General features: G+C 34.9%; 1 protein-coding gene and 1 long non-coding RNA gene across 11 annotated transcripts in view; one reads left to right on the forward strand and one right to left on the reverse strand.

The window, feature by feature from the left end:
• Positions 1-261: 261 nt before the first annotated feature.
• LOC129924638 (uncharacterized) lies at positions 262-1,877 on the reverse strand. Its single transcript, XR_008776652.1, has 2 exons — positions 1,821-1,877; positions 262-414 (listed from the first exon to the last, which is right to left on the reverse strand). It is a non-coding gene; the product is annotated as an uncharacterized LOC129924638 (long non-coding RNA).
• A 3,819-nt stretch (positions 1,878-5,696) lies between these two features.
• LOC106079304 (voltage-dependent T-type calcium channel subunit alpha-1G-like) overlaps positions 5,697-25,056 on the forward strand; it is an 89,041-nt gene continuing 69,681 nt past the window's right edge. For 6 of the 10 annotated variants that reach the window (XM_013240560.2, XM_056021064.1, XM_013240979.2 and 3 more), the window contains exon 1: positions 5,698-6,007. In XM_013240560.2, the coding sequence (XP_013096014.2) occupies positions 5,784-6,007 (224 nt within the window). In that variant the 5' untranslated portion in view covers positions 5,698-5,783. Of the gene's footprint in view, positions 6,008-25,056 lie in introns of all 10 variants that reach the window. The other 4 variants (XM_056021063.1, XM_056021067.1, XM_056021060.1 and 1 more) reach the window with 2 other exon arrangements.

Raw genomic sequence — 25,056 nt, forward strand, 5'->3', positions numbered from 1 at the left:
TTCAGATCTGCATTAACATAAAAATGATCAAAATTTGAATAGGTTTTGAAACGCAGAAAGTTGTGTGGTTTGCACTCCGAACTGTCTTCTCTGTGGTCTCAGGTTCAAACATTGACCACTGCCATTAACTAACATCCTGCTGGAGTTTTGGGCTATGACTTAATAATATTCAATCCTGATTCGAAACTTTGTCTAAACCTAGCAAGTGAAAAGGAACATACTAAAATAATGTTGTGTGTATAATGAAGAACTCTATTAAAATGTGATTTTGTATTTACATTTATTGGTATTTATTATATAAAATAAAATTGTAGAATGTTTCTGTGATTTGTTTCACAGGGAATATTGTATTTCCAAAATGATGAAAGATCCATCTAGTAAACTTGTCTGTATGCCACATGTCATATATGTTTTCTGTAAAATAGATTTTAAAAAATTTATTTATTAACATTTATACTTAATTATGTATACATATATAGAACTAGTGGTTATATATATATATATTATATGTGTTATACTGATTATCTGATCTAACATCAACATCTAACTCTTATTGTTCTTAATAATAAATAAATTACTCTACTCTAGGTCTAGGCAATCTAATATATATATTTAAGACCAGGGCCAGTCTTAAGCCACTGCAACTTATGCGGTCGCAGTGGGCCCTGCACTTTCATAGGCTTCGTGCTAATTCTAGGTGTAATAGTTAAATTGCAATATATATATATATCGGTATATATAAAACCTGGAAATCTCATGAAAGCTCATAAAAATCTCCTGAAAAATAGACAAAATTGTGGGTGTCATTCATTCCGGAAAACGCTAATCCTACGCGCGATAAACGAAATAAGACATTGTCAGCTTTCATGTACTAAAATGTAATAATCAGGCAAATTTTCACTTTAATCAGAAGTTTCCATACTTTATTTACTTTAATAGAGTGACTGGCATTTTAATATGCCATAGGTTGCAAAGGTCGTAAAGTAAAGTTAATTTGATCGTAATCTTGTACTTAGTAAAGATTTAATAAAATTCAAAGTCGAATTTTTTTAAAATACGAAATCTTAATTTTCACTTATTATCCTTATTCCCACCCAGACTAGGCCCCGCGCAATCAGTTTCACATAGGGCCCCGCAATCGTTAGGACCGGCCCTGTTTAAGTTTAAGACTTAAAGAAATGTCACACATGTGTTTAGTAAAAATCTGTATTTTATATTACCAATATAAATGATGACTTATTATTTTTTTAGATCTAAAGTTTAGCCTTATTAATAAGTATAGTAAGGGCTAGTAAAGAGTATAAATATATATATATATTCTATATAGATTTAGCTTAGGCTTTTACTACAATTAGTACAATAATACAAGTCAAGTATTTATAAACTAGATTAGGCTTTAGGTTTAGTCCTTGACTATTATAATATTATATTTATATCTATGAATAATCTTTATGCTATTGCTAGGACACTACTCACTAGGTCTTACTATATTACAGAACAGAGATATACAAATTCAAGCATTAAAAAATGTTGGCGACTGGGCTTAGACGTAGACTTAACATAGAGGCTAGTCTAGATTACTCTTGATCTACTTAGTACAATAATACAAGTCAAGTATTTATAAACTAGATCTAGTGAGTGACTAGTAAAAGTGTTAGAAGGCCTAGATGTAGCTAGAATTAGAGATATAGTCTTATACTTATAGAAAATAATATCAGATAGATCTAACCATTTAGTTTTGTTATAATAAAAATTATAATAGAGTTAGACTAATAGTATACTAGTACTATTAGACTTAGTATAGTCTAAGTATAGTATACCTAGACCTAGATGATCTACTAGTACTTGATGATACTAGAGACTACTTACTAGAGTAGACTAGATCGATCTAAATCTATCTAAATCATAAAAAGTAAATCTAGTGACTAGTCCTATTATAATCTATCTATAATTATATTAATTTAATAGTCTACTCTAGAATATATTTTGAAAAAGTAGAAGAGTTCTCTTCAGGGCATTTTGGTGCATCCCATGATAAGTATCATTTAAAATTGTTGGACAACTAGATTTAGATAAGTTTATCATCTGAATCGCTATCAATAACGTATCCAGCCATGTCTATTTTTATTTACATTTTCTCAGTCCATTACAATACGTCACTTCGGTTTCGGCCATTGAAGCTGATTTTCAAATCTCGTTATTTTTTACACTTTCAAATTACTTTTTCTAATATAAATACGCTTTTCTAAAATCTCAAAATTTTAGGAACTAACTTTGATGCTATCTACTATCTGAATCAATCGCTATCTCAATTTCGAAAAAAAACTCTTCAGTTGGTCTTTAAGTAAATATTCAAATTTTGAAAAGTTTTATTTTAACTGGGTGTCAGCATACAAAGATATATTTTATGTACTTGTAATGTGCAATCGAATAGTACCAACATCAATCAGACTAATTAACGTGCTTCCTTGTTCTAATTTGTATTGGGTTTTTAAGGAAATACTTTTGTATTATTAAGCATCTTTTTTTTCCTCCAGAACTAAGAGTCAGATTGGAAAATTGAACATTGGGTCTGTGCAGAGAACCAAAAGTCCAACAGTTGAAATAAGGCTGACAAGAGTTTAGTCAAGTAAGTTATTGTAGAGTTAGCTTACAACTTATACAGTATTGACAACCTGTTTTAGTCAGTTGAAAGTATATTATTAGTATTATTATTATTATTATTATTGCTATTATTATTATATTAAACTATTATCCATGTTTTTTCTTCTAAATGTTTAGATCATCAAATAAATAAAGGCAGACATATTTTTGACAAAAATTCACAAAATTGTTTCAATTGTTTCGCCTACACACCCAATAGGAAAAGTCTGCAATATGTTGACGTGTCAAACTTCAAAGTGTTGCGACAGTATGAATCAATTAGGCTGTCTATAAATGAAGACACCTTGATAACTTCAATGTATAAAGTTGCAACTCACCACTGTCGTTATGTTGCTTAAGTATTTTGAAAAACAGTGGCAGTGTTAGCAGTGTCAAATAGAACAGTTAATTTGTTTTTCTTTCTGTCTTAGCCATATAAATCTAAATTTTATTTAAATCAGTAGCCCCCACCCCTCTCCCTTCAAAAAAAAAAAAACAGTTAAGAAATTGCAGAAAATCTTAACAAGCGATAAAAAGACGAACTTTAAAACGAATTGTTTTTTATGTCTCCTCAGATCTTTCTTTGTGGTTTATAAAATAATCCATAGCGCAGAATGTTTGGGACATGTGGAAATGATATCAAAAGAAAAATAGATTCTCTAGATTGGAGATTTTTCTTCGAAAGGAATATTTTTCCCTTATACACATATCCATGTGTAAACGCAGGGCCGGTCTTAGGCCACTGCAACCTATGCGGCCGCAGTGGGCCCCGCACTTTCATAGGCCCCGCGCGAATTCTAGGTGTAAATTATTAAAATAAACCATTTTTAACTTAATAAAGGGTTTCTGCCATTCTCCTGAAATTGTAAGATATACGATCAACATGAAAATCTCCTGAAATTATTAAAATCTGAAAACTGATGCAAATCTCCTTGAAAACAGAACAAAATGTCATTTTTTGGGGTGTCATTCAATATGGAAAACGCCAATCCTACTAGCAATAAAAAAACACAACGGCTCTCTCAGCTTTCACTTAATAAAAATGTAATAATGATGCGAATTTTAACCCCAAAAAAAAAAGGAGTTCAGATTCTTAATTTACTTTAAAATGATTGGCATACAAATATAGATCTAAATCTCTCTCGACCTTTAAAAAAAAAAAGCGAAATTTTGATAGTCGATAGTAAATATAAAAGGCAGATCTGAATGTTTATCCGCTTTTCTACTGTAAATAGCTCGTAAAGTTCATTATTTGATCGTGATTTTGTACTTAGTAAAGTATGAATAAAATGCGAAGACGAATTTTATTTCTAACAAAAAATCATAATTTTTACTTATTATCCTAATCCCTACCCAGACTAGGCCCCGCACCATCAGTTTCGCATAGGGCCCCACAATCTGTAGGACCGGCCCTGTGTAAACGTATTCGAGCTTGTTAGAGACTTCAGCTCTACTCCGTTATGGATGAGCTATACAAAAACGAATTTTAAAAAAAAATATTAGTTGACCTTGGTGATTCAGGCAACCAGTCCTTATCTCTTATGGGACTTGATGAATTTGTTCTACCATATGGAATTAGACATTTGTTTTTATTTTTTGGATCTTTATGAGTAATTTATTAGATTATGTTTTTTGTATTTATTTTCACATCTAAACATCTTTTTATGTTAGAACAGGAGAATTTCATTCATTATGCTGTTTCCATTCAATAAAGTGATCGTCTGCTAGGTAGTCAAATGGAAGAGATCAAGACAATCCAATGTTGTGTGCTACTCAGTCTGTGGTCTCATTCTCTCAGCGGTTCTCACATCTCAGAGGTTACCATCTCAAAAAGATTGTGGATCCAGGTCCATCTAGTGATTTATAACCGCTCAAGCACTTTGGTGAGGAGCAGCGTCATGATTCACTTCAGGTAGTCGTGAATACGACCAAAAATGTAGATCTCATTGCCACGACAAGCAAAACTTGCGTAAACCAATTATCAAAGCTTGGTTAAAAACACTAGTTTAAGTTGTTCTAATGAATAATGTCTACATTATGTAACGATTGATGTTGATATTGATGTGTCGCTACATTAATATTGTTTTAGTCATAAATTAGATAGGGTGGGTTTTTTTTTTATTGGCAAACATGAACTCTTTTCTCTCTCTCTCTCTCTCTCTCTCTCTCTCTCTCTCTCTCTCTCTCTCTCTCTCTCTCTCTCTCTCTCTTTAACTCTCTCTCGCTTTATATTTCCCCTGTTCACTTCCCCACCGTAAGACAGAATGAGCCAATAGTATCAATATATTTCTATTTGCTACGTGACAAATACGTTCACTCTCTAGTGATAATGACCCTTGCATTCTTACATTATTTTAACATTGTCTGTTTGGATTTCCATACATAAAGGTTCCACAGCTCGACTGACGTGTGGCTCAGACTGCAAGCATGAATGTTGTTAGAAGATAATGGCGCATTGAGATTGCAATTACTCAGTTGATTATAATTTTTAGTTTTCTCTTTTTTGAATTTCAGGTTGAAATAATAACGTGAGTGGATGAGAAATGTAGAGCGCGTTGGTTCAAAACCCAGCAATATACTGATAACTAGCTCGCACATCTTATGAAGGCTTATGTTTCAATAATGTTCTTGATTTTTGTCATTCTCAGTGGCTTCAAATCATTAATAATACATTAGTATTTAATGTATAAGTAATGCAGTATATGTCATACGAAAGCTACAGGAGACAAAATATAGTTGCCTAGCGCCAATACTGTTAATGGACCTGAAGTATATATATTAAAGTATAAATTATTATAATGAATGGGGAATTTCACTTTCTAAACAGACAGAGAATAGAATCTAGTGAGTGTAGTCTTTTAGATTTGTTTCTTTGTCATAATCAGCCCCTTCCGTCTAATTGCCAGATTGGTTGGAAAAGAGGGCAACTTTATTTTTCTTTTGTGGTCTTTATCAAATGTAAATAAATATGTAAAGTTTCAAATTGTTTCATTTTTTTTCTATTTAATTATTACTTTTTCTTGTTGTACGTACCTGGTTACTACTATATAATTAACGTTGAAAGTAGCTTTAATTTCGTGACCCTGTACTGGCCACATATTTTCCTTAACTGACATGTCACTTGGTTCGAGCGTGTCAGCATGTTCGTGATCATCCTGAACTGTGTCACGCTGGGCATGTACCAGCCTTGTAACGACGAGTGTGACACATTCCGATGCAAGCTCCTGGAGAACTTTGATCACTTTATCTTTGCCTTCTTCGCTGTCGAGATGGGAATCAAGATGATAGCCATGGGCGTGGCCGGGAAAGACACCTACCTGGCGGACTCCTGGAATCGGTTGGATTGTTTTATCGTCGTGGCCGGGTAAGTTGGATCTGTTTATCTTGAAATATTTTTTTTTTTTTAGATTTTTGTTTTCATAAGTCTCCTGACTTGAGTTGTGTGTGTGTGTTCAAGTTTTACTTGTGTGAGTGTTTAGGAGTGTTTGTTTTACAGGCTTCCCGATCAAAGGAGCCTTTTCTTCTTAAGGTTTTTGTAAAAAAAAAAGAAATTCTATAGAGTTGTAAACATAAAATTTTTTATTTGTGTTTCCTCTTATATATACAAACTTTCAATCAGGCGGGAGTTAAATATTTCCTTAACACAGTTTTTATGTTTATAAGTCCAACTTCAAGAATTCTTTTAATATTGGCAAAAGACTGTTGATATATTTCTTTAATGTTAAATAAATATATACATGTTACCTTTTTACTTTATATTTCTTAATATCTTAGTAATGTTTACTGAAAGATTTTTTTTGTCTACTTTAGCTTACGTAACTGTTAATAAAGTGTCGTTTTGTTTTTTTCCGGACATTTTTTTATTCCAAATTTTACATTAAATTTTAAGTTTAAAATTCATTTTTTTCCTATTTATTGTTATGAACTAGTGGAAATAGTGTTCTGAATACGTTAAAACAGTAGATACACTTAGAGCTACTTAATGTGATGATTTCATTCTTTGGATGTCAGTGTGTCTGTATCGGGTGTTATGTGTTTATGGGAATACCATTTATTTTATGTGTTTATTTATGACATAGTCTCTGTGTAGTGTGGATGTGCGTGTGTAGTTCTGATATGCTCTGTCACGTGGTACAATGTTCATCATAATTTTTTTTTCTGTGAATGTCAGGTTGCCCTCAAGATGTTTTTTTTTTTCAGATCGCTGCCCAGTGGACATTTAGTCGTACAGTTTCTTTCAATGTTTTAGTTTTTCTGTTCTCCGATTCTGTCTTATGTTTTATTTTTTGTTTTCCTTTTTTGTGTTTATTTTATAGGTAGGACAGAGGAGCTCAATTTGGTCGTTTGAGTCGCACCTCCCCTTCTATCCAGACCCCACATCCTTCTCTCTCTGTCTCTCTCTGCCTGTCTCTCTCTCTAGTTCTCTCTGTCTCACTGTCTCTCTCTGTCTCTCTCCCTGTCCCTCTCTCTCTCTCTCTCTCTCTCTCTCTCATTCCATTTTTGTGTATTACTCTGTTTACTGGACTGGCCTTAGAGTTGCCACTAGAATAAAAAAAATTTGAAAATGGTGGGGAGGGGGGGGGGCCAGGCTTTAGATGTTTTAGATGTAGTGTTTCAGAATCAACCTATTCCTTTTTTCCCTCCGTGAAAACATTTTTATAAATATTCCCACAACTATTTTGAATCACTGTTTGCTTTTCTAAGATCATCTATTTAATGATTCATTCGGTTCAACACAGAAAGAAAACTTACTAGTATCTTTAAAAGTAAATAGCAGATATATAAAACTTACTCTTATCTTTAACAGTAAATGGCAGATGTATAATCACTGCGATTCTGATTAAAACAAAATCAAAAGGTCAAATATTTTATTCGCTTTTTTTTTAAATAAAGTTTGCTTCATTTCGATCAGATTTTGTTTCAAATGTAGATATAAGAGTTTCTTTGTTTGTATTTGTTTGTTTGTTTTACTTTGTTTTTCCTTTTATTTCTTTTTTCTTGGTTTTGGATTTTTGCTTTTTATTTTACAAGTGTTACTTTATTAACAATATTTTATTTTCTTCACATAAACTATGTTACTTTGTTTTTCACATGAAACTGCCTACACACACACAATTTTCATTCATTTTTAGCATCACAACTATAGAAAAAGAATCCATTTAGTCTTTATTCTATTTTATTTTATTTTTCTTTAATTGCATTTTTAGTATAAGGCTTTGCTTTGATGTGTTAAAACGAATATGTTTTTGATTAGGTCATTAAAAAACTACACATAGACTTTGGACGAAACAGATTGTGGTTGATAGATACCGAAAGATCTGGCATATCTTACATATGATAAGCTCTCCGGAGCCAGGCCAAGTTGCACTGTTGTATCAATTTGCCTACATTCTACTATTCAAACAAGGGCATTCAATGTAATTCAAACTTTACTTTTTATGAGAAAGTCTAAAATCTCACCCAAAATAATAGACTCCATGTTCGCTAATACTGTCATCCGCAAACGTCTAGATTCCTATATTCTGAAAGAGTATCTGCGTTTTTTTTGTAAATTATGAAACTAGGCTACATCAAATTATAGAATGTGTTTAGTCTATATCTTCTTCCTGGATCTAGGGCTATAACTACAACCTTAACAGTGATGAATTGATATTTGTCAACTATTGCATTTAATGGATTTATTAACGAATCCAACAATCTGTGTGTTTAGCTTTAAGTTCTTTTCTCAACTTCACGGCTAGGTCACGACGGGGTTTTTGTTTTGTTCTATAAATCCTTCCAAATAGTCCTCCTTCTCATTTTCTCACTTTTGGTATTTTTATTATGTACCCTCCCCATCCCCCTCCCCGCATTTCCTTCATGTGTTTTATGTTCTGTGTCCTCACACATTTGGAACAAAGTTTTAGTTTAGTTTTTTTTTCTAATTTGTCTGTGTGTGTGCGTGTATTGTAGCTGCACTTTACTTCCGGAACTAGTTTGTCTTACTTGTTCACATCAGGGATGCTCTAAACGCGAACAGAGACAGACACACCATGAACTCTAAACGTGAACAGAGACAGACACACCATGAACTCTAAACGTAAACAGAGACTTATGGACACACCATGAACTCTAAACGTAAACAGAGACTTATGGACACACCATGAACTCTAAACGTAAACAGAGACTTATGGACACACCATGAACTCTAAACGTAAACGGAGACTTATGGACACACCATGAACTCTAAACGTAAACAGAGACAGACACACCATGAACTCTAAACGTGAACAGAGACAGACACACCGTGAACTCTAAACGTGAACAGAGACCGACACACCATGAACTCTAAACGTGAACAGAGACCGACACACCATGAACTCTAAACGTAAACAGAGACAGACACACATTGAACTCTAAACGTAAACAGAGACCGACACACCATGAACTCTAAACGTGAACAGAGACAGACACACCATGAACTCTAAACATAAACAGAGACAGACACACCATGAACTCTTAACGTGAACAGAGACAGACACACCATGAACTCTAAACGTGAACAGAGACAGACACACTATGAACTCTAAACGTGAACAGAGACAGACACACCATGAACTCTAAACATAAACAGAGACAGACACACCAAGAACTCGCCTTTAAGACAATTTCAAACATCAGAATTCCAAAATATGAGATAATTTGTTCTTGTACAAAGTTACTGGTATATTTTTAGGTGGTGAGATTTTCTTGCAATGATTTACTCAGGACGTCATAACATCCCTTTATTTGTACCGAACTGTTCAGCTGTTACGATATTGACTGAGCGACATTTCTTTTTTTCATTTAATTTTTTTGTACTCATGGAAAGAAAAGATCCTCTAGGCTCCTCAACTCTTGGAAATAAAAGATCCTCTAGGCTCCTTAACTCCTGAAAATAAAAGATCCTCTAAACTCCTTAACTTTTGAAAATAAAAGATCCGTTAGGCTCCTCAACTTCTGGAAAAAAAATCCTCTACGTTATAAAGTATTTGCAAGCCAAGAACAATAAAAAGCTGGTAAACATTTGTTTTTACTTTCTTCATCTCAGCAAATGTAAATCAAAGCAGTGACTCCTCAATCACTATCAATAACAAAAATGTTACGAAGTGATAGACCTATTTCATTAATTTTTAAGTCGTTGTGTATTGAATAATTTAACAACCTATTTCTGAGGGTCATTCAACAAGTTTTGGTCTTTAGTTTTATTAAGCTAGTCCCACCCACCCACCCACCCATCCTTTTCAGTCTTTTCAATCTCTAGGGAGGATGAGGCTAAGGTCATTTGTTTCTTCACGAGCAATTGTTTCATGTGGCCAGCTCGACGACCAACTGCCTTTACTTTCTCAAACTCAAGTCAGGTACTCATTAGAGTTGGGGGGGGGGGGACTCAGGGGCGCCTAAAAATCCTCAAGTTCATAATCCCATTCTTCACCGAGATTCAAACCCAGGACCCCAAGTTTGACATTCAAGCGCCCCCCCCCCCCCCCATCCATCCCTGTGGATCTTAAATCCTATGATGTGGAGTTGGGACCAGAATTGACTGCTGTTACAGTAGTTCCTTTCAGTAATTTGTTTTGGCTGACAAGATATTGAGCATTGACTATAGAAAAGTAAAGATAGTTGGAATAAAGTATGCAAGCATAGAAGTCAAAGGAGGATCTAGGAATTTGTGTTTTATGTGGGCAAGAGGAGTTAACCCTTAACATAACCAGGCATCTCTAACCTTGAACATCGCCATTATGGCGCACTTAGGGACTTTGGCTAATCATATTTTTTTCAACTTTCAAAAAAGCAGCGAACGACAAACAAAGATAGGCAGGCATTTCTATGTTTGTGGTTTGTTAGTTAGTTCATTTTATACTTACAACGAGCCTGTTTTATACTTACAACGAGCCTGTTTTAATACAGAACAGTAATTCTTCTTGGTAGCATATATAATGTTTGGGCCATGGGGTGTAAGAATCAAAGCACCGCGCTTAAATTCGAGTATTTTACGACAAATGTAGATAGAAAGTGAGATTATTTATAATGAAATTATAAGCCAGTAATTTTTATAACAGAAGTATATGAAATTGAGCAAAAGCTAACTCTTAGACCTGACACAAATGTCTGCTATGCGATAATAATGAAAATTTCGAAAACTCCACTCTACCTGGAAGAAATACAGAAACTAATAATAAAGCAAAAATGAGCAAATTCTCATCCAAATTTCGAGAAAGATGTCCCCTATCATAAGCTATCCCGACATGACCCACAAATAATTATTCGCCTTAGAACCAGATACGACAGAATGTTCCGGATGTCTTGTAGTTGAATTTTAGTCTACAAGAGAAATGGGTGTCAAGACTAGGGCGAAATATCTATGAACCACACAAATATAAATAATTAACTTTAAAACAAAAAGATACCCTTTTGTTTCCACCAAAGTTTGTTGTTTCCACCAAGTTTGTTGTTTCCACCAAGTTTGTTGTTTCCACCAAAGTTTGTGGTTTGGACCAAAATTTGTTGTTTCCACCAAAGTTTGTGGTTTCCACCAAAGTTTGTGGTTTCCACCAAAGTTTGTGGTTTCCACCAAAGTTTGTGGTTTCCACCAAAGTTTGTGGTTTCCACCAAGTTTGTTGTTTCCACCAAAGTTTGTGGTTTCCACCAAAGTTTGTGGTTTCCACCAAAGTTTTTTGTTTCCACCAAAGTTTGTGGTTTCCACCAAAGTTTGTGGTTTCCACCAAAGTTTGTTGTTTCCACCAAAGTTTGTGGTTTCCACCAAAGTTTGTGGTTTCCACCAAAGTTTGTGGTTTCCACCAAAGTTTGTTGTTTCCACCAAAGTTTGTGGTTTCCACCAAAGTTTGTTGTTTCCACCAAAGTTTGTGGTTTCCACCAAAGTTTGTTGTTTCCACCAAAGTTTGTGGTTTCCACCAAAGTTTGTTGTTTCCACCAAAGTTTGTCCGATCTCTTCCTTAAGGTTTTTATAAACCCCCTTCCCCTTTTTTTTCACCTCCAGATACGTCACGTGACCGTGTGACAAAATTATTTATCGGAGGTTTTTTCAATGGTACATTTGTGAAATGCGCCTCGTACTGTTGACACAATAATCCTGCGTTCGAATCCTGTCCTTCATCCTTCCCTGCCGGGGTGGGACGTAACAATTTTACCGAAGAACGCATACAACATACAGGAGGGGTAGGGAGTGGGGCGAAATTTTATACCGTAGCGTGGTGGCTGTCACAGTTGGTTAAGTGGTGGCTGTCAATTTTGGTTAAGTGGTTGCTGTCAATGTTGGTTAAGTGGGTTGCTGTCAATGTGGTGGGTTAGAGTTATTAAAAGCTTGGTTATCCAACAGAAGAGCTCCAATCTACAATTTGCTTTTTTTTTTAATTTAGGAATTTAATTGAGCTCTATTAAATCTTTGTGTGTGTGAGTGTATGAGCTCATTCAAAAAAAGAGTCCATGAATACAGATTCGAATTTTTCTTTTTTTTCCCTTTGCCCCCTAACGAATGTCAATAACGTGTTGTGTCCCTTGTCTGACTGAAGATACGCTCATTTGTTCAATACAAAAACAAACAAACTAAATTTTAACCATTTCAACGAGACCTAATTTTAGGAAAAGGTTTAGGGATCTTTCACGGGGGAAAATGTAGCAAATAAAAATTAATCCTAGTTGTTTATTGGTGTAAGACTGCTCAGTTGGTTGAATGCAACTTCTAGGTCATATGTTTCTAGAAAATTCTGCCAAGACGCCAACAATTTCACTGTAATTTTTTTTTCGTTCTGTGTCGCTTTGATTTTAGAGCTTTTAGACAAAATCAATAAATTTTCAGAACTTCAGTTTGGTTTTAGAATAGAGGAAAGGAGCAGAGAGAGAGGGAGAGAGGGAGACAGAGAAGCTTGGTTTTAGAATAGAGGAAAGGAGCAGATAGAATGAGAGAGAGTGGGAGAATTGTTGGAAACTAATGGGCATGACAGAAACAGAAGGGGGGACGCTTGTCTATTGATTTAACTTCCTCACTTTACTTCAGAATATCAAATCCGTGTCTGTGTGTGAGCGAGTGTGTGTGAGTGCTTCTTTGTGAGTTTGACTGTGAGTGTATGTCTCTGTCCTTAAAAATGCTCTTGATGTCAACAGAATGGGGTCTCCGGGCTCTTGGACTCTTCGACTCTAGCTTTATGGACTCTGCGGGTACCATTTATTCAGGCCTATGGGTGTATAAAGCAGCAATATAAGTTGTTCTTATCCGTGCTTCATATCTTATCCTTCATAGAGCAGATAATCACGTGTCAATCTAGTCATGGCATGTTTATTAAAGAATTAAACTCAACTAAATCATTGGTTTTCTTGGCTGATTCAAGCAACACCTTTAACGTTCTAATGGAAAGAAAGAGAACTGTAAGCAAGTGTCCTAGCATGTAGATTGAGAATTATGCCTTTACATGAATTCTTATCTTTTTTATAATTTTATTAAGTTTGTTTTTTTAGCGGCCTCCGAAAGGGGAAAAGACGCTATTAGTTTTGTGCGAAATGTCTGTCCGTCTGTCCGTCCGTCCCGTTTAGATCTCATAAACTAGAAAAGATATTGAAAATCCGACATCACAATATTTTAGACCATTCAAAGTTCTGATGCAACGGCTACTTTTTTTTCTAAAAGCGAAAAATCTAATTTTTAAAATCAGTTATGTAAGCAGTTTTTTAAAGAGAAAAAGCTAATTAGTATGCATTATAAATTAGACCTAATTTAAAATGAATAGTGATCGTATAATAAACTTCATTTTTCTAAACATTTTCTTTATTACGGAAATTATTCTTTTTTATTTGAGAATTCGAATAAGAGATTGAGCCTTTTCAAAACAATTAGATCAATTATAAGACATCAGTTAGGCCAGGGGAGGCGCGGTGGCTGAGCGGTAAAGCGCTTGGCTTACGAACCGGAGGTCCCGGGTTCGAATCCTGGTGAAGACTGGGATTTTCAACTTTGGAATCTTTGGGCACCTCTGAGTCCACTCAGCTCTAATGGGTACCTGACATTAGTTGGGGAAAAGTATAGGCGGTTGGTCGTTGTGCTGGCTACATGACACCCTCGCTAACCGTAGGCCACAAAAACAGATGAACTTTACATCATCTGCCCTATAGACCACAAGGTCTAAAATGGGAACTAGTTAGGCCAGGTTCACATCTAACTTTACATTCACTTACACCTATCCTTTGATCTGCGGGACCGTTGGGGCACTACACAAGATCTGTTAACCTTCTTTCTCCATTCTTATCTCTCATTTGTCTTTGATATAATTTCATTTGGATGTTCTTTCTGAAAATATTCAAGCCTGCCTGGGTGGACCTCTTCGGAGGCCGATTTTGAGTTTGTGTTTTCACACAAACTGTCTTTTGTAACCTTGTTTTTTAATGTATATTATGGTTCAGTGTTTTATGTATTATTGTTACTTTGAGTTTTCTCATAGAGAATTTCTTGTGTTAGTGATTTTGCTAATGTATTGTTTGACTAAATCAAATAGTTCTTACATAGGCCTACTCGCAAACTTTTCTTTTAACTGCAAAATAAAATAGCAACACAAAAACATTGATCAAATACAACTAGTCATACAAGTTGATTTATAAACTTAAACATGTATTAAAATTGTTATTTTTTCAATGTATTTGTGTCTCTGAGATCTATATTTACTTTTTTTTATAAAGTTTATATCAACTCTCGAGGTCTGTCTGTTTGTCTGTCTGTCTGGAACAAATTTTGAACACGCCATTTCTCCTGCTTCCCATTGTTTGGATCAAGTTGAAACGTAGCACAATTATGCATTGTTCCTAACGAAACTTGATTCAATCAAAAAAATAACGAATTAGTTAATTAAATATTGTAAATTAATTAATTTTGTCTGATGTCGAAATGGGAAATAAATCTTACAGTACTGAGATACATCGTTGTAAATATAGAGTAATTCTCTTTAGAACTAAAGTTTCAGGATTAAGTCTCATACGGACGACATTGTCTCTGCAAATATTAAACCGTACTATCTGTTGGGTTTGACTACAACAGGTGGGAAGGGGGTCAACACGTGAAATTAACAGGTGTGTGTGTAACTAAGATTAATTCCTTTTCATTTATATCTACAGAATAATTTCGTTCTGATAATATTCAGTTGTAAGGCTTGAATGCAAACATATTTTTAGTTTAATCTACAAACATCTTAGTCTGCATTTCTACCATCTTTTGAATGCAGACATCTTTTTAGTTTAATCTACAAACATCTTAGTCTGCATTATCTCCCATCTTTTGAATGCAAACATATTTTTAGTTTAATCTACAAACATCTTAGTCTGCATTATCTCCCATCTTTTGAATGCAAACATATTTTTAGTTTAATCTACAAACATCTTAGTCTGCATTTCTACCATCTTTTGAATGCAAACATCTTCTTAGTTTAATCTACAAACATCCTAGTCTGCATTATCTACCATCTTTTGAATGCAAACATCTTTTTAGTTTAATCTACAAACATCCTAGTCTGCATTATCTACCATCTTTTGAATGCAAACATCTTTTTAGTTTAATCTACAAACATCCTAGTCTGCATTATCTACCATCTTTTGAATGCAAACATCTTTTTAGTTTAATCTACAAACATCCTAGTCTGCATTATCTACCATCTTTTGAATGCAAACATCTTTTTTCAGTTTAATCTACAAACATCCTAGTCTGCATTATCTCTCATCTTTTACTGGCCACGTATTTAAAGGAGATTTAGCAGACCGCTTATTACGTCTGGGAAAGATCCAAGCAGATGTGCATTTTTACATCCTTATTACCAATGGCTCGTAACCCAAGACGCTCAGGTCAGAAGAGATGCCAAAGGCCGAGCACATCGGGGAAACTCATCAATTTTCATTCTCTGTACCATATCAGCCGTGCAGGTGTCCGCCTATAAAAACGGCCTCGGCGTGAGGATTGTCACATGTTTGTTGGAGATTTCTTCCATCCTTTGCAATGCGGTACAACAGACTTGACCCTTAGGCACCCCACCCGGGGTTCCTTTTAGCTTTACCACTAGCCCAATCGTCCCCTTTAAAGACCTTTTCCACCCAAGCGCCACGTTGAGACTGAGAAGCATTACCTGGATGTCTTGTATTCAGAGATACTTATACTTTTAGGGCTGGTAGAGTGTATGGGAGCAAGCTCTACTTAATGTAGTTTACAAAATTATTTGTTTTCCATTGTGACGTATACATTTATTCATGCATCATGTTTTTTAACCCACTATCCAAAACTTTTAAGCAGTATTTATAGTTTTAAAAAAACTACTTGAGATTATTATAAAGAAGATTTGTGCATTTTATAACATTAAAAAAACAACAACGATAAAAGCTTATTTTCACTCCTGTGTGGAGAATAGCCTGACCTGGCATTCATTTCTTAGTTTATCTCAGATAAAGCCTAGGGCCAAACGCCTAGACGGCATATTCCCCTTTGACTACATTGAAACAAATGTCACACCATTGGCCTATTTAAAAATGTGTGCATATATATTTTTTTAAAATAGGCTGCTGCCCCGCCATCATCACCAATAGACGCTTAGACGGAAAGATATTTCGTGCATTATAGTATATATTATCACGTGATTCAGCATACATTTTTTTGAAATGTCACGTGATTCAGTGTAAATGTCCAAATTGTCGCGTCATTCAGCGTACATTTGTAAGCTTTTTGTGCTATTAGTACTTATGAACACGAGCATCTACGGTGGATCCGTACTAAGTTTTAATGAAAATATCGTGAGAGTAATGATTGGGAAAATAAGTAAAACACTCCGAATCATTAAGATTAGAAATACAACAAAAGCACATGAGATATAGTGTAACTCTTCTGCTCTTGTACTCTAGTCATGAGGGGAAAACATGATTAGTGATCGGAATTAAAAGGAATGGGGGAGAGAGAGAGAGACGAAGAGGGAGAGAGAGAGAAGAAAGATCAATAAGAGGTAGGGACAAGGTTTCCAAAGATTGATGTGTTACAATACAAAAAACTGGAATCTCAACATGAGAGCAAAACAAATATTTATTTGTTACACTTTCAATTTCTTTCTTTATTCTTAGTAACTTTTCATTTTATTTTAAATTTTAAAAAAGTTTTTTTCGCTACTGGGGTTTGATAACATTCCTACTTTTAGGAAGAAAACAGCAAGATTACTTTTAACGATTCTGTTTGTTTTGTTTTCTTTGTAATCCAATTAAATCCGAAAATGTTTATTCTTTAAATTGAGAACTAAACTAAATGTTGAATTTAGAGAAGATAAGAATGTTATCTTAGTTGGGTATAAAATAGAGTCCAGTAGCTAATGGACACTGAAATGAAAACAATGCTGAGAATCTAGTTCAAAATGATCATCTCTAACGAAGTTTGAATTGGTGAAAAAAATTCTTAAAAAAAAAAAAAATCGTCTATAAAGGGAAAGAACCGCTAAAAATCAGGTTAATTATTGTTGTTTTTTTTTTAATTATCATCAAATAGTTCCGATATTCAAAATAAAAAAATAAACAAAAACATGCCTCCATAATTTCTTTAAAAAATGAAAAAGTTGATAGAAACTGTTTGGTTTTAAATTAACGTGAGTTATAATACTCTAGAAATAGGAAGTAGCTTGCATCTATTCTAAACTCAAGTACACTCAGTCAAATAGAATGTCAATTAAGTTTTGTTTTTTTTCATCAAAACATTCTATGTATATTCAGTAATGTTATATCTTTTGATCTACATCTACTGCAAAAACTGCATAACATCAGAGGTGACACTCTGACTCTCGCATTTGCTTCATATAGTATTGTAACGTAACGTTCTGTACATTGTAAACTGTCTTAATGTTGATACATCCTTAGGCCTCTCCAACTTAAGCAGCCGCAGTGGGCCCCGCACTTTCATAGGCCCCGCGCTAATTCTAGCTGTAAATTATTAAATTATAATATAATTCAGGGTTCCCGCTGCCTCCTGATTTTCCAGATCTTGGAAATCTGAAATTGCAAACTATACGAAGACGTCCTGAAAATCTTCTTAAAACTCGATACAATTGTCATTTTGGGTTGTCATTCAATATGGTAAACAGCTATCCTACGCATGATTAAAAAAACGGCATTGTCAGCATTCGTTTAATAAAAATGTAAGACCTTAACGAATGTTTTTTCTAATACAAAATCGTAATTTTTACCTATTATCTTTTTTTCCCACCCGTACTGGGCCCCTCGCAATCCATTTCGCCAAGGGCCCCGCAATTGTTAGGGCCGTCCTAGATATATTTACACCAGAGCTTTAGTTTTTTTTTAAACAAAAAGCCATGGTTAAGTTTTGGCTCATTCTAAATTGAAAAGAATTGACGACGGTTAAATAAACGTTGACTTCCAATAGTCAAAACCACCAGAAAATATCTCAAGTGTATTTGTTTTTCTAATGGAGTGTCTGATGATATTGGAGGAGCAACTCTAGTGGTCTAACGGTTTACCAACATTCATTCAGTGGCGACAGTCGTGTAGTCATGATAGCTAAAGGAAACTTAAGGGCATTATCTTCTAAATACCAAGACTGACATAAAAAGTGCACTCAATAAGCGAAACAAAGTTTGTGCTAACAGTACTTTGAGAGAAAAATAGATTCAAGTATTTTTTACGAGTTTTGTTTTGTTGTATATTCGTATTTTATCTTGCATTTTATAAATGACAGACGTTACTTCAAAAAGAAGATAATTACGTCCTATGCATGTCATGTGTCAATCTAGTCATGCACAGTGTTCAATGACTTAAACTCTGCCAAGTCGTTGGTTATCCATGTTCTAACGGCACGAGTGAAGACTTGTAACATGCCTTAACAACGTTCAACACAGTGCAGAAAGCACACACGATGTGAAAGGCATGAAACACAGACTTGTTTGTTGTTGTTTCTAAATACAGATAGAAGTTTAGTGCATACATATTACATCTATAAAAGCAGCACTGGGAACCAAAGTTTAATGAGTGAAAAATTAATATTCAACTAAGTAGCGAAATCAAAATTCGGATTTGTTTGGATTGTTAGTTGAAACACCATGTGTATGCATGGTTACGACAGGGCCGGCTATATGATTGGAGGTCCTAGGCGAAGTGAATTTATTAATAACATAGTGTACTCCAACAATAACATTTGGGACAAGTTTCGCTATTTCTTGTCTAAAATATGTTTAAGAATCCTGTGAGAGCCCCCCCCCCCACCAATCGAAGGCCCTAGGCTGCTGTCTAGTTTGTTTATGGCTAAGGCCGGCCTTGCTTACGAACCCTACTAATCAGAAATATATTTTTGTTCTTTGGAAATCTGTTCGCATGGCACTGCATTGCTGTTAGGTGAAGCTGTCTAATCAAAGAGTTCATGTTTCGTCCCTTGGTCTACACTGTAGTATGTACCTTGTTAAAGGCTTATTTCTCTCTATGTAATTTATCATATTCTGTTCTGGACAACTCGGTTCCTAGTGCTGCTACTCTTGTCTTTCGAAACTTTGTTTTCGTTCACCATTGTAATCAACGGCCCTTCAACGTAAAATGTACAACAAAAAATAACAGAACCCCACATTTATTCAGACCTACATTGAAATTGTTACCTCCTAGATCAGATCAAGTTTGCGTGGTCAACAAATTAAAGTGTGGACCATCAATTTACGGGCGTCACATTAATGGAGACACACTTTACCTGTGTACAAACTTAGGTCGCCACTGTGTCCGTGTGTATAAAATGCTCAGTCCCGGTGAGCCAAATTAATGAACAAACGTTAAGATACACATGTCCTATTGCCCTAGTCAAGTTCATTCGATATCTGAACATCAATAAACGATGACGTCAATAGAGGGATTGGCGCATTTTACTGTTGCAAGGGCGATTATTCAATACTTGCAAGAGAAATATTCTAATTTATCTCCCTTTTTTTATTGACTTGGGAGTTAAGTCCTGTCTTTACTTTTATTAGTGACAGCATTCTTGAATGGGGCATTATACTAACTACTTATAACAGATAAAAATATCATTTATTGTATTTCTGAACACATATTTAGCATTGTATTACCCATATAGAACTCGAGTGAAAAAAGGCACATTATAACTCGATTTATAGGCCTACATAAATATTTTGAACCCTATACCCACAATTGGATTGTTCTTCAGAACAATAAAAATATATATACTCTCTGTTAGCACATTTCCTATGAGTGTTCATTTAAAACAATGTAGATATTTCAATTTTGTTTCAAACGACGTAGATATTTCAATTTCGCTGAAGTCATTTATATTTCAGTACATTCAATTACATAGTATAAAATGTAGATATATCTTTCTGCCTGTCAGTAGCTGAAGATTTCACTTCTATCTATCTATCTATCTACCTATCTATCTATCTATCTATCTATCTATCTATCTATCTATCTATCTATCTATCTATCTATCTATCTATCTATCTATCTATCTTACTATCTATCAATCATCTATCTATCTATATTACTATCTATCAATCAATATATCTATCTATCTTACTATCTATCAATCAATCTATCTATCTATCTTATAGATATAATATAATATATATATATATTATATCTGTCGTTCGGTGGACTAGGAACATCCGAAACATGTAAAACATTTTTCATCTATCATACATATATATATATATATATATATATATATATATATATATCGGAGCCCCGCCGCCAAGCACTATTTCTGATATTGAAAGCCAACAAAATGCATATTCTGAGGTGTCTACGGTGCATTTTTCTGCTATTAAAAAGTTTTATTTCAAAAACCTAATGTACTATTCTTACTGACTTAGACCCTCCCGCGCCGTTCGGCGCATTCGCCGTCAAGCTGTTTCCACAAAAAACTGTCACTGGTAATGGCTGAGGCCTCTTCCCACCTGCTCTGAGGACCTCCATGAATGTGTGGCGCCAATTGTACTAGGATGTTATCGCAACTCTTCTTATGCCTAATTCATTTTGTTGGAGAACATGTCCCGCAAACCTCATGCGACTCTCTGTCACAATCTTACTAAGAGGTCGACTCCCAGTTCGACATAGGATTTCCTTGATTTACACCCGATCTCTATAACTAACTCCTAAAATCTGTCTTAGCCATCTTTGTTGAGCCACATTTTGTGTTTTTCAATTTCGGCAGATGACTATTCACTGCACTTTATTAAATGAGCCTCGCCACTGGTAGAAATGTGTTATCTCTCTTGAATACGCTCTTGGAATTAAGTGACTGTAGTTTGCTTTAGATTTTATATCGAAAAGGGAAGTTTTATCGTCAAAATCATCTTTTGGGGGTCTTATACTAAAAAATCTCTAGAGTTATGTTGTTTTTTTAAATTCAAAACCCCATTTAGCTACGGTCATAGAATTTAGTAACTGTAGTTTGCTTTAGAATAATATTGAAGATAGAGGTTTTCTACCTCAAAACGCTCTGTAGGGGGATTTTAAACTCAAAACCATCTGGAGGGGTTTTAAACTTTTAAAAAAGCCATCTGTAGGAGAAGGATTTAAACTCAAAACCCCAAATTGTCTTGGCTACGCTCAAATAATTTTAGTGTGTAATTTTTATATTGAAGAGGTATTTTTTTAGCATCAAACCACTCTGAAGGGGGGTTTAAACTCAAAACTCCTTTTGGCAACGCTCATAGCATTTTGAGTGCGTAATTTCCTTTTTTCTAACATTGAAGATGTATTTTTTTAGCTTCAAACCCCGCTTGCGGAGGGTTTAAACCCAAAACCCCTTTGGCTACGCACATAGATTTCTGAGTTTGTAATTTTGAGTGCGTAATTTGCGTTTTTTTATACCGGGAATGGAAGAGTTACTTTTAGCTTCAAACCCTACTGAAGAGGGGGTGGGGGTTAACTTAAAGCCCCTTTGGCTACGCTCATAGAATTTTGAGTGTGTAATTTTCTTTTTTTATATTGAAGAGGGGGTTTATCGTAAATTTTGGAGGGGGTTTAAAAATTAAAAACTTCCTTACCTGTACTCGTGAAATTTGGGATATTGTCGTTTGCAGTTTTTTTTTTTTTTTGTTTTATAGAAGAGAGGAATTTAACTGCGAAAACCCCTGGTAAGGGGGTTTTAAACTCAAACCCTCTGGTAGGGGATTTTAAACTCGAACCCCCCTGTAGGGGGTTTTAAACTCAAAACCCCCCTGGTAGGGGTTTTAAACTCAAAACCTCCTTTGCTGTACTAGGGCAAGTGATAGTTTAGTATTAAAATCTCACCTAAAATAATAAACAAAATCAAAGCAAAAAATCAGTCACTAAATTCCGATCCCCCCCCCCTTGCGGGGGGATTTCATTTCGGGGGGGGGTGAACCCCAACCCCCCCCCCCCTTGGCTACGCCCATGATATATATATATATATATATATATATATATATATATATATATATATATATATATATATATATATATATATATATATATATATATATATCTGTGTCTGTGTGTGTGAGAAAAAGATAGAGAGAAAGTTATAGTGTGTTTTAGAGATTGATTGATTGAATGTTATATACCAAATGATAGTAGTAAAATGCGATTGTAGATCATATATATATATATAATATTTCGAGTGCTCTATGTATCATCATAGCGTTAAAACAAAAATGTTTCTCTGTCTTGTCGTCCCGCTTCTCACAGACTGTCACTAATATTTAGCTGTACGCAGGCAAGTGTTGACTCAACTCACCTACGCTGTTACGTAATTCTTGTTGGTGCAGCTCTTTAAAAGCTTCAGTTGCAAACACACTCGCGCACTCACATGTAATATGTCTGCTATGTTTCTTCAACTGCACCCTGGCTAAGCGGTAATAAAAATGTTTCAGTCAAAATCATTTAGTGAACTTGTGAAAACAATGCCAGGCACTTGACCTCAAAAATAAACATCCACTTAAAGTAAATTTCCCCTTTCAGACCTTATGATCTATGGGGCAGATGATGTAAAGGTCATCTGTTTCTGTGGCCCACGGTTAACGAGGGTGCGATATGGTCAGCATAACGACCAACGGCCTTTACCTTTCCCCAACTAATGCCAGGTACCCATTAGAATTGGGTGGACGCAGAGGCGCCCTAGAGATCCCAAAAGTAAAAATGCCGGTTTTCATCAAGATTCGAACCCAATAACCACGGTTCAGAAGCCAAGCGCTTTACCACTCAACCATTGCGCCTCCAGCATTCACATAGATTTGATATTATTCCCACTGGTAACATTTTGTCTAATACATGGCTACCATTTTGTCTAATACATGCCTAAGATTTTGTCTAATACACGCCTAAGATTTTGTCTAAAACATGCCTAAGATTTTGTCTAATACATGCCTAAGATTTTGTCTAATACATGCCTAAGATTTTGTCTAATACATGCCTAAGATTTTGTCTAATACATGCCTAAGATTTTGTCTAATACATGCCTAAGATTTTGTCTAATACATGCCTAAGATTTTGTCTAATACATGCCTAAGATTTTGTCTAATACATGCCTAAGATTTTGTCTAATACATGCCTAAGATTTTGTCTAATACATGCCTAAGATTGTGTCTAATACATGCCTACCATTTTGTCTAATACATGCCTAAGAGCTATTTGTGTCGGCTTGGTGAAAATTGTTGATAAAGACAATTAACCTTGACCCTTAACCTCTGGGTGGCAAAGTGCGGGCCAAACCCTACTGATCAGAAATATTTTTTTGTTTAATCTGGATGGTCTAATCAAGTGTAGTGGATTGTTCCATGATACTGTGTCGTTGTGCTGACCACATGACACCCTCATTAACCGTAGGTCATAGAAACCTGGTCTTTCATCCGCCCTATAGAAAGGGGTACTTTTTTTCTACTGTGTTTCTGCTAGGCGAAGATGTCGAATCGGAGGGTCCATGGCTCGCGCCCCGGTCAGGACTATCTACTATTTCACCATTTTTTTCATTAGAGGTTTAGTCGCTAGTGCTGCACTTAGCTATGTAATATGTATACATCATTCATTTAACATGCCAAGTGCAGTGACGAAATTACTGACACTCTTCGTGTGTATGTAATGACATCATATACGAGCTATCGACTCATATATATATATATATATATATATATATATATATATATATATATATATATATATATATATATATATATATATATATATATATATATATATATATATATATATAAACAATTCCATAAAAAAAACTATTGGACATGAAGAAAATGGGAAGTTTGGCCATGTTTTCCAGGTGTGAGAAACTTCACCTGTTCAAGCAAAAGGCTCTGTAACTGTAACCCCTTGCACTCCGGGACACTAGTTCTTGGTAAGATAAGACTCAGTTAAACGTAATGGGTGCGGATGAATTTGAAGGTAGTATAGATCCAAGAACTAGGTTAATGTTGGGAGGACTAGAGAAATGTATTTAAAAGTTTAGAATTCTGTATATTCAAAGACATCTTTGAAACACAAATTATAAAACAATTATTTCATTATTTTTACTAGGTTGTTTCTTTTTTTTAATAGCCTATTAATTCTTCCCCTTAAATTGTCACGAGAAACTCAACAATGTCAAGGACACTCATTTGAACGTCACTGTTGTCACCTAAATCAAAAAGAATCGAGCTAGAATTGTAATATTATCTCAGTGCATGGCAGTGGATCAAATCTTCTTTATTACCCGAGTTTGTTGCCCGTTTGTTTGATTTCAGTTTGAAGTGAAAGTCTAATACTTCCTCTAAATGACATCTTGAGATACAAACAAATGAGCTTAGAAAATTTGATTTTGTGCTGATAAAAAAGGAAAAATATGTCTTGTAGAAAGGTAAACACTTCTTGTATTTTGTACACCAGCAGGATAAACCAAAAAGCTATTGGCTATTAGCCGTTTTTGCACCGTATATGAAACTTCCAGTACTGCTATTTAAGTGCTAGCCTGTGAAAGTTTCTGTAACAGTTTCGAAAGATAAAAAGACTTCCAAGAATGTGTCCATTCTTGTAAAATTAAGCGAGATTGTTTAGTAGGTCAACGCTGAGCTATATATAGATTTGTATCGAAATGTCAATTGCGTGATGATATCGAGGCTTCTACATCGCGGTCGATTCCTCAAAGAAATCAACTTTTAAAACGTATCAGAAACTTTAAGACTCGATTACTGACTATGAAGTCCAACCCGCACTGCTTCTTGTCGTCATGGTAAGAGCTGCTATCTCAAGTGGCCCTGGAGATAGAGACTTAACGTCTTTGCTGTGTTAATAAAGTTTGCTGATTGATCACGAGACTAAACGTTGCATTCTCCTTCACCTACGTCTGTATGTATCGTTCAAAGGAAACTATCAAATTATCCAATATATGTTTCAGACCATCAGGTTCGTGTACATACT

This window comes from Biomphalaria glabrata, chromosome 2 (assembly GCF_947242115.1).
Source record: "Biomphalaria glabrata chromosome 2, xgBioGlab47.1, whole genome shotgun sequence".
Classification (NCBI taxonomy): Eukaryota; Metazoa; Mollusca; class Gastropoda; family Planorbidae; genus Biomphalaria; species Biomphalaria glabrata.